Source organism: Pelobates fuscus, chromosome 6, assembly GCF_036172605.1.
Source record: "Pelobates fuscus isolate aPelFus1 chromosome 6, aPelFus1.pri, whole genome shotgun sequence".
NCBI classification, from domain to species: Eukaryota; Metazoa; Chordata; class Amphibia; order Anura; family Pelobatidae; genus Pelobates; species Pelobates fuscus.
Genome location: NC_086322.1, coordinates 281,242,255 through 281,256,836, shown reverse-complemented (window position 1 = coordinate 281,256,836; position 14,582 = coordinate 281,242,255). Strand labels below are relative to the sequence as shown.

Below are 14,582 nucleotides of genomic sequence, written 5' to 3'. Positions count from 1 at the left end.
GTTTTTTATTGGTTCACATTTTTTGGTGGTATTTCACCTATTTTTATCAATATATTTATTAAAGGTTACGTATTAATAACGCAGGGCACTCTTCTTGTTTCTGTTTTGTTTGTTACTACCCTGGTAGTTCTTGAGGGTTATCCCCTACCTATTGAGTGCCTGTCTAAGGCTTCCTTTCCTCTCCTTTTTTGTCTACCCTGTCTATATGTGCTTGTCTTTATATGCCTGTTGATCTCTGTGTTTACGTATGCGTCTGTGAACATGTGTGTATTTTAATGTGTGTATCTGTGTGTCTGTTGTATGCGTCTTTATGTATGTATCTAAGTGTGTCAAGAAGCATTTATTGCAGGTGTAAACCAGTTGTGGAGTTTGATGAGGCTTGTTTGTCTTAAGCTCAAGCCCAAGGTGATTTTTTTTACCCTGTTATCGCCCCTGTATATCATGTGTTTTCCTTTTAATGGATTGGGATACTAAATATGGGTTATAAAAAGAAAGTATACCTATTAAAATAAATGAAAGTAAAATGAGCGTGTATTTTTCTCCGTGACTCAATGAAGCAATAGTCCTCTGCAGGTACTAAAACATATTCATACAGGGAACACAAATGAGGAGCCATAGTGAAACCATATTCCGCTACACAAGCCTGGTTCAACCACAACTGTCTTTGAAAAACCCTTACAAGTGTCAACATGGATCTCTCTGTTTTGATGGATGCCAGAGTCTTAACATCCGGGATTTCTTCTATCTCTCTTCGTCTCCTTCCTCCGGATTCCGATTTATCTGAATGCTAGGGGGCAATACACAGTACATGAATCAAGATGGAGAAACAAATTATCCAACGAATACCAAACAAGGCGATGTCTTTTTCAAAAACATTTTAGAAAACAATTTTTAATGTAGCTGTCAGGAATCCTAACTCAGGATCCTATCCTGACAACCAAATATATTTCTCTTAGGCTGTTTTATTTACTCCAATACCTGTTTTCCACCACAAGCGGCCTCCCTAACCCCTAGTCTAAGCTCAGTCTCTCACACCTACCTAAAATGATCATCTGAATTCTGAATTGAGCTATAAGAGGCCACACCATACTAACCTAAGGGCCTTTACATTGATAGTTGTTTATGGTCTAATACAGACAAGACATCTGTTCCTGGCTCATGCTGATACCGGAGAACCTGTTCAAATCGGATTACCTTTGATCCATCCTTATTCATCCAAACAACCTGCTTTATTTCAGACTGGACTTTGTTTCCTAATTATTCCTTGTTGCTTTGGATCTAACCTGCCTGAACTTTACAAGCTTCCCGTCTAATTGCAACTCTCCTGGATAACCGTGTTCCACCTATCTGGTAACTGCTCTACAACCTCCAGACAAAAAAAAAAACGGATCACCTCAACTTAGACTAACCTAAATTCCATAAGCCTTTATTATATTCTGTTTATTTCTGTCCTGTTATATTGTTTGCCTGTTGCCTATAATTTCTCTTATAGGTTTCCTGTAAACATGCTTTGAGGCATATTGCCTAAACTTCTATTTCTATAAATACGGTTTCATACTTACCTGTAATTCCATTTATAGGTTCTCCTTCTTCCTCCTAGCCTATAATTTCTCTTATAGATTTTCCTCTAACTTTGATACCTGTAATCTCATTTATAGGTTCTGCTTTCTCCCGTATTCCTTATTGTTCCTTTTCCCTTTTTATCCTGTTACCTTGTCTAAACATGCCAAAGATTCAAAATAAAGAACCTCAAGTCAACCCTGGCATAAGTCTCTTATCTGACCTGCAAAAGATCATGACAGTAGCTGAAAATGTTCTTTATGGATATGCATGCAGCTGCACAAAAAGTTTGCTGTTGTGTGCTTGGATCTGTAAGTTTTTTTTTGTTTGTTTGTTTGTTTTCCTCTTTCTAAACAGCTGACCTCAGAAATAAACTAAAATGTAGACTATTTAAGAATAGGCCCTTTAAAAGAGCTGATTCTCTTGCTCGCTCTCATTCAGTTACTATTAGAAAATAACAAAAGATAATCAACTTGGACTCTGGAATACATTCAAATCCATTGGAAAGAACTCCACTTCAGTATTATTACAAGTTTAGATGACATCTACTGGGCAGACATTTCACCCAGAATTTCCAATATGTTTGTGTTTCTTTGTTTTGTTTTTTTCCCCCCAAAGCATTGGCAGAAAGTGGAGTGTGAGATGTTTATGAAGCCATGGAAATGAGTTGCTTAAATTTTCGTATACACTTACCATGAGATTTAAAGGGTCAATTATATCACCGGGAGGATTACACTGTTTTTTATCGTCGTCGCTGATTACTAAAGCTTCAGTTGGGTAAATAAGCCACTTCCCATTGCTAACTTCATATGGCCATGTCACCACTACGAGCAACGTTCCCAATGACTCCAAAGGTTCTCCAGCATTTAGTACCTTAAAAAAACATCATAAAAGAAAGGAGTATACACTTAGACAATCTGACTTTTTCTGCATATCTATATTTATAACTTCTCCACGCCGCCAATATATATATATTACCAAAAATGAGAACTCTACAGGATTTCCTACGTCTTCAACAGTCTTCATAGCAGACTCTCCCATGACCTCACCACTAAAGTAGGTCTGTACATTGGGAGGAGACCTAGAAGACAACGTATTGGATTAAAAAGCCATAAATATGTTCAAAGACAAGGTAAGAACGTTAGGCTAAAAGTGTTCATTATTCAGATACTGATGCATTGCGCACATGCTAATCCACAGTATAAGTGAGTAGACAGGTATTTTAATACATTGTTGTTTGATGGGTTGCAGACTAAGGAGGTATGTATTCAGGGTACTTACACTGAGAAAGCAGTCTTCAATGTGTAATCTATCAAGAGGTATGCATACTTTGGTTCCAGATCTGTTTGTTTACTTAGCCTGGAAGACAGAGAAGAGAGTTCTGATGAGAGATAAATAAAAAATTAAAGTATTGAAAGGGAAGTATTGTGAAAAAAAAGTAGAATTTCAAACAGGGAAAGTGAAGTAGATTAAAATAAACCTGGTAAGAATGAACTACAATATTCTTTCTGTACTCTATGTCCCTTTCTTATGTCTCTCCCATCATTTCTCACTATCGGACCGGAACCAGTCTGCCGTAACTTAGTTGATATTATGATGTTAATGCGGTATGCATTCTAACATGTGATATGGTATGCCATTCATGATCCAAGTTCAGGAATTAAGGCCTAATACGGCATGATATTTAAACAAATCCTTTCAATGATTAGGGCGGGTTGCAAAGGTTTAATTTTGATTATGAAGACAGGCAAACAAGAGAAGCAGAGGACAAAGTCCGTTAGACAACTCAGAACTGGAAAAGTCAGTATGCAGATGGAATACAAGGATGAAGGGAAATGGATAAAATGGCTGAAAATTATTTATTACAGGTATTTATAAAGTGCCAACGTATTCCGTAGCACTGACATAGAGCCAGCACCACTGCTTCAGAATACGTAGGCACCAGATGAGCTACAGAAGGGCTTTTTACAGCACGGCCAGTGTTCTGGAATGTAACCATCCTTGTACAAATGGTCGTTAAGTGCAGAAATTCTACCTGGGACTTGACATGCAAAGCAGCACATGTAATATCAGCCAACATACTTGTGGCCTCCAACAGCGAAGGTAACTTGTGATCTTGGGTACTATATGGCACCAGGATCCAAACAATAACTCTGACCATCCTTCTTTTTATCTTCACTCGGCTAAATTATATTTTTATTTCTAAGGCACCTCTTACTTCTCCGATTCTCTTAACCCCTTAGCTAAATACCCATCTTTCCTTATTCCATTGCATTCACCCGCGCCCCCTTTTAGTCGCTCTCTAAATGCCCCAGGACTTCTTTGCTCACGTGGAGAGCTGTAGACTTGCAACCACTTCTCTTGTCTTTAAAGAAATACTTTGTACTTCAAATTTGATGTTAATCTCCATCTGTTAAAAGAAAATAAAAGCTCATGGTTATGTCGGGAATAAGAAATAACATATGAATACAAAAAATAAACCATAATAATGTTTGCTTTCTACTACAGAATCAACAGTAAAGGATGCAATATGACCTTGTATCGAAGATATTCTTACCATTTGTCCTCTTTTAAAAGGATTTCCAATATCGCATGAGACGGTATCGAACAGATCGCACACCTGGTTAAGAAAGCAGAGTTAAAAGTCAGGACCTGGCAAATGGGAGCAATTTGCAGTAAAAAGGATTGGACCCTTGTGGAAGTGAGAGACAAATTACGTCTTTCACTTGGACAGAAGTGATCGGTATGGCACAGGGAGAAGATGAATGTTAGCTACTCACTGGTTTCACAGAGTAGATCAGGAATCCTGTGGGAATAGAAACATTCAGTGACGCTTCATGGGCGTCATCAGCAGCCGAAGTGGGACTTGGATAGTTTGTTACTGTCACTTTTAGATTCAAAAACTTCAAATCCGAGTCATAATATAGAACTTGCGTTCCGTTCACCCTGTAGTATCAAAAGATATATAAAAATAAAACTATATAACAAATGATAAGAGTTATAGTTAGAGGTTATATGGAGTAATAGGAGGAGTTATAGAGAGAGGTTATATGAAATAATAAGAGGAGTTATAGCGAGAGGTTATATGGAGTAATAGGAGGAGTTATAGAGAGAGGTTATATGGAGTAATAGGAGGAGTTATAGAGAGAGGTTATATGGAGTAATAGGAGGAGTTATAGGGAGAGGTTATATGGAGTAATAGGAGGAGTTATAGAGAGAGGTTATATGGAGTAATAGGAGGAGTTATAGGGAGAAGTTATATGGAGTAATAGGAGGAGTTATAGGGAGAGGTTATATGGAGTAATAGGAGGAGTTCTAGAGAGAGGTTATATAGAGTAGTAGGATGAGTTATAGAGAGAGGTTATATGGAGTATTAGGAGGAGTTAGAGGGAGAAGTTATATGGAGTAATAGGAGGAGTTATAGGGAGAGGTTATATGGAGTAATAGGAGGAGTTATAGAGAGAGGTTATATGGAGTAATAGGAGGAGTTATAGAGAGAGGTTATATGGAGTAATAGGAGGAGTTATAGAGAGAGGTTATATGGAGTAATAGGAGGAGTTATAGAGAGAAGTTGTATAGAGTAATAGGAAGAGTTATAGAGAGAGTTTATATGGAGTAATAGGAGGAGCTTTAGGGAGAGGTTATATGGAGTAATAGGAGGAGTTCTAGAGAGAGGTTATATGGAGTAATAGGAGGAGTTATAGAGAGAGGTTATATGGAGTAATAGGAGGAGTTATAGACAGAGGTAATATGGAGTTATAGGAGGAGTTATAGGGGGAGGTTATATGGAGTAATAGGAGGAGTTATAGAAAGAGGTTATATGGAGTTATAGGAGGAGTTATAGGGGAGGTTATATGGAGTAATAGGAGGAGTTATAGAGAGGTTATATGGAGTAATAGGAGGAGTTACAGAGGGAGGTTATATGGAGTAATAGGAGGAGATATAGGGAGAGGTTATATGGAGTAATAGGAGGAGTTATAGAGAGAGGTTATATGGAGTAATAGGAGGAGTTATAGAGAGAGATTATATGGAGTAATAGGAGGAGTTATAGACAGAGGTAATATGGAGTTATAGGAGGAGTTATAGGGGGAGGTTATATGGAGTAATAGGAGGAGTTATAGAGAGAGGTTATATGGAGTAATAGGAAGAGTTATAGAGAGAGGTTATATGGAGTTATAGGAGGAGTTATAGGGGGAGGTTATATGGAGTAATAGGAGGAGTTATAGAGAGAGGTTATATGGAGTAATAGGATGAGTTATAAGGAGAGGTTATATGGAGTAATAGGAGGAGTTATAGAGAGAGGTTATATGGAGTAATAGGAGAAGTTATAGTGAGAGGTTATATGGAGTAATAGGAGGAGTTATAGGGAGAGGTTATCTGGAGTAATAGGAGGAGTTATAGGGAGAGGTTATATGGAGTAATAGGAGGAGTTATAGAGAGAGGTTATATGGAGTAATAGGATGAGTTATAGGGAGAGGTTATATGGAGTAATAGGAGGAGTTATAGAGAGAGAGTATATGGAGTAATAGGAGGAGTTATAACGGCTTCTATTACTCCATATAACCTCTCTCTCTATAATGAAATATCATATAGGAAAAAAAGTTATTAGTTATACTAATTGTAGGATAAACCATATTACAAGCCCTGACCTTGGAAGCACCTCCTGATTTGGTCCCAGATATTCATACTGCAGTTGCAGATTGCTCCTACATACATTATCCGACCCGCACTCTTTCTTAATGTGTATCTAAAACATAAGAATGGGATTAGATTGTAGAACTGGGAATTATAAAGTCAATATGCTGGAAATGTATGCATTACAAGTGTAAAGTATTAAGCAGTCAATAATGGTTCTAGTTACAAAACCTACAAAACAGTAAGTAATATTTGTCTCAATCGGACAGCCAGTGATAAGCTGAGACTGAGAGCATCACCTGCCATTCAGATAAACCTTCCTCATACTGCGTGCAGAGAGAACAGAAGCTTGGAGAAGTTGTGTCAGGCACTGGAGACCTTAGTTTGGGGTTTAACCCCTTAAGGACACACGACATGTGTGAAGTTATTATGGGGTGTGAGTGTTCATTTAAATACAGTATACATATTATCACTAATGCACTGCTTGAAAGTAACCACTAGGTGGTACCAGTGCACCAGGAAAGCAAAAAACAGATTTAGTGCATGTCTTGTGTAACAAAGTGTTCAGCACCCTCTGGGCACTATACGTGTGGGTTCTTGCATTAATTTTTTATGTTTACCTTCCAACATACTTAAATATAGTGGTGACTTGCACATAGTATTAGTAGTAGAGTGCAAGCTTGCCTGTTCTACTATACATATCGTACAGAACATGAGGGAACAGGGAAACTATTACATGGGTTATAATAGGTGTTGCACATTCGGAGAGGTAATAGGAGGTAGCCCTTTTCCTCTGGGTTACTAATGGATCCGTGGAACCACCACCGTTTGCATTTAACCCCTTATCTGTAGCACACAGTAGGGTGAGATGAAAGGAAGGAGCCCACTGTGTGTTTCTGGGGATCTACAGGGACATGGCTGTTTTATATTGCACACAATGGCCAGAGATACCGGAGGTAGCCGGGGCATGTAAGAGTCTCCTACATTTAACGCTCACTGCTGTACAATGGATGAGGAGGCAGGAGGGAACCCAGGGCTCTTTCTCTAGTTAACAGTGGCTGAGAAGACAGGAGGGATAGATGCATCTGGTGTTTGGACGGACACAAAGTAGAATAAAAACTTTTTGTGGGCAACATTCATATTATGCCACAGTCTGCTACAATGAGGAGAATATATACAACAATAATTTCAAATGTCAAAGTGTTGCAATTAAAGCTGTTTTGTTATCAGGAAATGCTTTCACATAATTTTAAATACTATAATTTTGCATAATCTGTTTAGCAGTTTCTTTATGCCTTTGGCACACTAGGTTTTCAATCTATAACTTTGCAAATTCTTTACTGTGAAGACTCTGACTGTGAAGACTCTGGCTTCTGATGGTATTCTGAATTCTCTGCTCATTTTTTCTTTTATAAAAAAAAAAAAGGCTTGACAATTATCACTAAATTTACTAAACCTTGAAAAGATGAACGCACTGTTAATCTATTGAGAAAATGACACTGCAGGCACCATAATGACGTCATAATGACGCTATGGCGTCTGGAGTGTTCCTTTAAGGAATTTTCAGGTTACACAGCCTCTTATTTATTTATTTATTTATTATTGCCATTTATATAGCGCCAACAGATTCCGTAGCGCTTTACAATATTATGAGAGGGGGATTTAACTATAAATAGGACAATTACAAATAAACTTACAGGAACAATAGGTTGAAGAGGACCCTGCTCAAACGAGCTTACATTCTATAGGAGGTGGGGTGTAAAACACATTAGGACAGGAATTTACACTCAAATAAGGTGGGCTGCCCTTAGGAGAGGGCAAGAGACAGGTATGTGAGGTCTCTTGCCCTTGTTAGTCTTGGAGGCCATAAGCTTTCCTAAAGAGATGGGTTTTAAGGCACTTCTTAAAAGATGCAAGACTAGGGGAGAGTCTGATGGCGGTAGGCAGGCTATTCCATAGGAAGGGAGCCGCCCGCGAGAAGTCCTGCAAGCGCGAGTTGGCCGTACGAGTGCGGACAACGGACAGGAGGTGGTCACGGGCAGAACGGAGAGACCGAGAAGGGACATACCTATGGATCTGTGAGGAGATATAAGAGGGGCTAGAGTTGTTCAGTGCTTTATAGGTGTGAGTTAGTACCTTGAATTGACTCCTATAGCATACAGGAAGCCAATGTAAGGACTGGCAGAGGGGTGAGGTGTGAGAGAAACGACTAGAGAGGAAAATCAATCTAGCAGCAGCATTCATTACGGACTGTAAGGGTGCAGTACGGCTATTGGGAAGACCAATCAGGAGAGGGTTACAATAATCCATGCGGGAAATTACTAGAGCATGGACAAGCTCCTTGGTAGTATCTGGTGCAAGAAAGGGGCGGATGCGGGCTATGTTTTTAAGATGGAATCTACAGGATTTGGCAACATGCTGGATGTGAGGCTCAAAGGTGAGACCAGAGTCAAGTATGACGCCAAGACAGCGCGCTTGCAAGGATGGACTAATGTTGGTACCACAAACTTGGAGGGAGAGCGAAAGATGAGGATCAGTATTAGGAGGAGGAAAGACAAGGAGCTCAGTTTTTGAGAGATTGAGTTTCAGAAAGCGGGAGGACATCCAGTCAGAGATGGAAGAAAGGCAAGCAGTGACACGTTGCAGGACGGCAGGGGAGAGGTCCGGGGAGGAGAGATATAGCTGGGTGTCATCAGCGTACAGGTGGTAGTGAAATCCAAAAGAGGTAATAAGTTTGCCAAGAGAGGCAGTATAAAGAGAAAATAGAAGGGGACCAAGGACGGAGCCTTGGGGAACGCCAACTGAGACAGGGCAAGGGGAGGAGGTATCATTAGAAAAGGAGACACTGAATGAGTGTTGGGAGAGATAAGAGGAAAACCATGAGAGGACAGAGTCACAGAGACCAAGTGATTGAAGAGTTTGAAGAAGGAGAGCATGATCAACGGTGTCAAAGGCCGCTGAGAGGTCAAGAAGAATTAGTATGGAGTAGTGGCCTTTGGATTTAGCTGTGATTAGGTCGTTAGTAACTTTGATAAGGGCAGTCTCTGTAGAGTGGAGAGGGCGGAAGCCAGATTGAAGGGGGTCAAGGAGAGAGTTGGAATTGAGGAAATGAGACACACGGGTAAAGACAAGTCTTTCCAGAAGCTTTGAGGAAAAAGGGAGCAGGGATATGGGACGGTAGTTAGAGGGGGGGGGACGGGTCGAGGGATGGTTTTTTTAGTATAGGTACTTCAGTGGCATGTTTAAGGTCAGCAGGGACGATGCCAGAAGAGAGCGAGCAGTTGAAGATGTGTGTTAGAGAAGGCACAAGACAAGTGGAGAGAGATCTAATAAGGTGAGATGGGACAGGATCGAGCGTGCAAGTGGTGGGGCGAGAGGAGCAAAGAAGAGCAGCCACCTCTTGGTCAGTAGCTGGGGAGAATTTTTTTAAGAAATAATTAAAAGATTTGTAAAAGAGAAAACATATACCAATTTATAATGCACCTGTCATGAAGAAATTTTTTTTTTTAAATCTTGTAATTTGGTGAATTTATTGCGTTAGCCAATTTGCACTAAATGCATAGATCATAAATTGGGGCTGTGCAAACATTTTATGCTGACAACATGCTAAGCAGGGGGAAGTCCTGCAACAGAATATCTTCAGGTGCTCACATTGCATTATGGGATCTCAACCATGGCATTGTGGGTTGGATGAGAAAGGACTTCTAGAATGCAGAGAGCCATTACATTCCAATTAGTCATAATAAAAATGTAGGCACTGAATGCCAATCCAAAGTTACACACATCCCTCCGTGAAAGGGGGTAACAAAAAGTGCTTAAACGTGAATAAAAACAGTTAAAAAGCAGCTCTATACACTTATGTGGAAATAAACAATAATATGAAATACAGTGCGGTATAAGTGACAGAGACCTACACCTATCAGTGGAGTATTCTATACCCTCCACTTATAGGTGTAGGTCTCTGTCACTTATACCGCACTGTATTTAAAAAATGTAGACACTACCCAGCACTCTGGAAGATGTGCATGGCCCGGTACTTAGTACGCTAAATCCAGGAATGATAGGGACAAGTGCACATCCCTTAACTGATACAGCGCCTATATTGATCAGCTCTATAACTGACTTTTTGCAGAACAACTACACTCATGACCTGTCTGGTGAGATTTATGGTCCACATGCATGTGTCTTGTTTGTTCTGCAGATAGTCAAACGTAGAGCTGATTATTTGTAGATACTGTAGACGTATCATGATATAAATATCTGTTATTAAATTTACGAGAACCCGGGTTAACAAGTTAAACTCACCTCCAGCACTTCAGTGGTGCTCTGCTCTGGGTTAAGAATGGGATAGTTATCTAGAGACTGGACCGCTGAAGGTGATGTCTGCATCTTCTCTACGATGGAGTAGTTTAGGGAGAGATGGATTGGATGCAGCTTGTCCCGTATATTGTCCTGGTTTAAAGTTAAAGAAGAGGGATATTAATTGTATTAGTAGTGTGACACAAGGCAGTAGCCAAGGAATATAAAAATTAAGACACAAAAGGTGAGAAAGGGATGATCGTAAGAGGATGGAAGACTAAAGTGTCCAGGTTCTACCATAACTGAATTGTATTCCAAAGCAGCTTTTGGGGTGTTTTGCTCATTCACTGCTCTACACATCCCCAATGAACTACATGCTCACTGTAACTAGTGTTCCTAATTATTTTTGACAGGTACCCATATTAGCTTAGCAAACCCATCTTTAGTTATAAATTAAGCTCAGTGACTCTATTCGTCAATCATAATACCATATATACCAAAAGTAACTTAATTAAAACACCTTTAATTAGAGTCTTCTCAGAATTAGATGGATCTACGTTGCACTGCACTGGGGAGGGCAGCACTCTCAGAGTAACAAGATTAATTAAACAGTTAGCTGGTTCTAATAGTTTGTGCCTGAAAACCGGTTAAAATGACAGTAGGATCCACTGGTCTAAAATACCAGCTACCTTTCACTGGTGATAATCTTCAAGATTGTCTAGGGATGCTCTGACTCTTTCAACTTGCCTGGCAATGTGGAGCGGGGCTGTATTCATGAGCGGGGCTGGTTTGATATGTTTGGGCAAGTAATTCCTTCAATAAAAAGTTTTTTTTGCTAAAACCTCTTTAAAACTCTCTGGACACACTGACACTATCCAGAGGTCAAGCTGTTACACTTCACAAGGTCTTGGCTGAAGATCTTACACATTTTTGCATGTTAGCTTTATGTATCCTTAAATATTGGCAAAATCTTTAGGAAGACATTGTATCATAGAGTATTAGTGTATTGTTATAGAACAGATTGTGCGTCATTTTATTTATATTACACTGTGATTTGGTACTTTGCATTCACTCAAAACACTTGGCTATTACACCAATTCCATCGTATGTTTGACTTCTTGCAGGTCATTACTGCAGAGGAAGGGGTTTTAAAATGCAATATGTTCTATGAAGCTGTCTTCAGTTACACTTAAGTTTGTATTATTTACTGGAGTGTTGCTGTTGACAAAAGATTTTACTCAGTGTTGTTAGTAGTTTGACAGAGATAACATGATCTAAACACTAAGTATTTGCTGATTTTGTAAAAACACAACAATCAAGAAGTTACAGTATTGTGGAAATGGAGCTCAATATTGACACGAGGATTAAAGTTTAAAGTGTTAGTATAACCTTATTGAGAGATGGGACCTTTTAAGAATAATACGCCCTACTGGGGCAGGTACCCCACTCAATTTGCAGTAAAACGTGAAGTAAAAAGGTTTTACTTCCCTGAAACCCAGCGCCGGGCAAAGCATCCGGCACTGATCTTCCATCTCTGAAGTCCCTGGAGCCGCATGCAGTCCAAGCACAGGCTTCTCATAGAGAAGCTTGTGACTAGACCAGTTGCCGGCTCCGATTGCATGTGTGCGTTCCTGCTGGCGAGTGGAAGCACTGGCGATGGAGGGAGTCGGTAGGAGGGAGGTCTTGGTCTTTTTTTTAAAACACGAATGAGCACAGAGGGAGGCATGAGGGCGCACAGAAAGAGGGAGTCGGGAGGGAATATGAAAGGGGAAGATTTTAATGTCTGTTGTCAGCTTGCAGTGTACACTGGCAAAATATGTAATTTATGCACAGAATTCACACTAGGCAGCCCGGAACAGAGTTCTGGACTGCATGGGTTACGTGTCCTGGGGGTACAACTTGCACATGGCACATTATTGAGAATAACTCAAGCTGAAACACTGAAGTGATCATGTTTGTTGGAGTAACCCTTTGAAGTTAAATTGAGTAATAAAACAATAAATTCTGCCAATTTATTTGTTTGCACTGCAAAGTCCAAAATGAAGGCTAAACTAGAAACCGGGTAGACTTTGTGTAAAGTAGTATCTTCATATATTAGCTTTAAGCGTTACAACTTCCAACAATGTAGAGTTTGTAATCTTCAATATGGGGTGGGAGGTCACTACATGGTTTTGAAATTCAACACGCAAGTCACAAATCCCTACACGTGCTCTTAAAAGCTCTTGTTCCTCCATAGCTTTGTCTATTTTGTATACATGCGCATTTGACCAACAATCCAAAAACGGTGGAACAATGACTCCCACGACACTCAGACAGCCATAGCCATAGCATTCACAATTATTAATTATTTATTGCAGCAAAGGTTAGCTGGACTCCCTAATAGCCAAGAAGAAGCCCTGCGATCCCCTATGAGTGACAGATAAAGGTTAAATATAACTATCAGGCTCCAAAGACCCCACTTGCTTTAGTGCACGTGGAAATCCTTATTACTTCACTAAGGGTTAATTGCCTTCTCATCTGTCCATAGGATTTTCTTCCAGAACTCTACAGGCGGGAGAGGGTTATGGGCCCACTGCGTCAGTGCTTCTGCTCCGGACAAAGTTACGGTGATGCATATTTACAGGAGTCCATGCCTTGCTAGCAACCAAGTTCTTAATGGTGGATCTACCATTAGGGTAAGACAGTATAAATCAGGATAAAGATCTCATGACAAAAACTGTTCTGAATTCTGGAGAGAGAAATTCCAGAAGACTAAAATTAACAGTACAGGATGTTCCTGATGCAAGAATACATTTCATTCTAAAGTGATAGATTCTTGGTAAACCTGCTTTAGTGACTGGAAGAGGGAGTAAGGAAAAGACTCTACATTCAGTTATGGCTTTCTCCATTAATTCATACCATTACTTCTCACACTTAAATGTCTATTTATAGGTAACAGAGTTGCTAAATTAGCTACTTTTACATACTATCATCCTTCGTCTTTGCTGTAATTGACCACATCCTCATTCTCCCTGATATCATAAGGAACTTGATGTGTGTCGTAGTCCAAATAAGTAAATTAATTGTCTGGCTGTCTGTTATATAATGGAGTAACATTAAAGTGAGCAGTATTGGGAATTCATAGAGATTTCAAATTAAAAGCCAAAGTAGTCAAACTGTCAGCATAGCCGACTTGGAGAATTTTTCCAGTTTGATAATTCTGGCATAAAATGTGAAATTCACTTTAACCCCTTAAGGACCAAACTTCTGGAATAAAAGGGAATAATGACATGGCACACATGTCATGTGTCTTTAAGGGGTTAAAGTCTACAGTGGGCATTTACATTGTTGACAGAGGCTCTATCTATAATGTGAATTAGAGACACAGAAAAGGTAAAGTGAAATCAATCCAGAAGATAGACCCTGAGATGAATAGTCTGTATATACTTAAGCCACATCCTCATTCTCACTGATGTTATAAGGAACTCAATGTGTACCGTAGTTAAATGACCACTTCCTGACTGTAAATTAGTTGTCTGGCTATCTATTGTATAATATGGTAACTCTCCGTGTTTTTTCATTCCAATGCCTACCTTCACAAAGATTCAGATGTATATTCAATTGACAAGGGCTATAATTATAATGTGAAATAAAAACACAGAAAAGAAACGTTGAAATTAATCCAGACAATCTGAGAAAAATCGTCTGTATGTACCTAAGCCAGGGGATGAGATATCTACTAGGCATATTGAGTTATAGTCATGAATTAACCTTTAATACTAATAAACAATTAGTGAGCAGTGACTTTTAGATTTAGTACAGATTTTATCACTGTTCACTTTTGGTTAATACAGAGTGAGTATACTGCGATGGGGAGAGCTTACACTTAAAATGGTCAGATAGAACTGGAACTGAGAACGTTATTAAGACAAGTACACACAAAACGTATGTAATAAATATACCGAGACAGGACAATTGTGTGGTTGAAATATGTTAATTTTAGTAAGGAAGTGATTATAGTATATATAGGATATGAAGGAGGTTTTGAAGATATCAGAAGAGAGAGAAAGAGAGAGACAGAGAGAGAGAGATTTACAACGTTAAAAAGG

At 39.4% G+C, this 14,582-nt stretch overlaps 1 protein-coding gene across 2 annotated transcripts in view; it reads right to left on the bottom strand.

Moving 5' to 3' along the window:
- ITGA3 (integrin subunit alpha 3) overlaps nucleotides 1–14,582 on the bottom strand; it is a 71,322-nt gene that overhangs the window by 12,691 nt on the left and 44,049 nt on the right. For both annotated transcript variants that reach the window (XM_063459273.1, XM_063459272.1), the window contains 9 exons: nucleotides 10,501–10,647; nucleotides 6,210–6,307; nucleotides 4,341–4,506; nucleotides 4,118–4,180; nucleotides 3,891–3,970; nucleotides 2,842–2,919; nucleotides 2,539–2,641; nucleotides 2,254–2,433; nucleotides 680–787 (listed from right to left, as the gene is read on the bottom strand). In XM_063459273.1, the coding sequence (XP_063315343.1) occupies nucleotides 680–787; nucleotides 2,254–2,433; nucleotides 2,539–2,641; nucleotides 2,842–2,919; nucleotides 3,891–3,970; nucleotides 4,118–4,180; nucleotides 4,341–4,506; nucleotides 6,210–6,307; nucleotides 10,501–10,647 (1,023 nt within the window). The remainder of the gene's footprint in view (nucleotides 1–679; nucleotides 788–2,253; nucleotides 2,434–2,538; nucleotides 2,642–2,841; nucleotides 2,920–3,890; nucleotides 3,971–4,117; nucleotides 4,181–4,340; nucleotides 4,507–6,209; nucleotides 6,308–10,500; nucleotides 10,648–14,582) is intronic.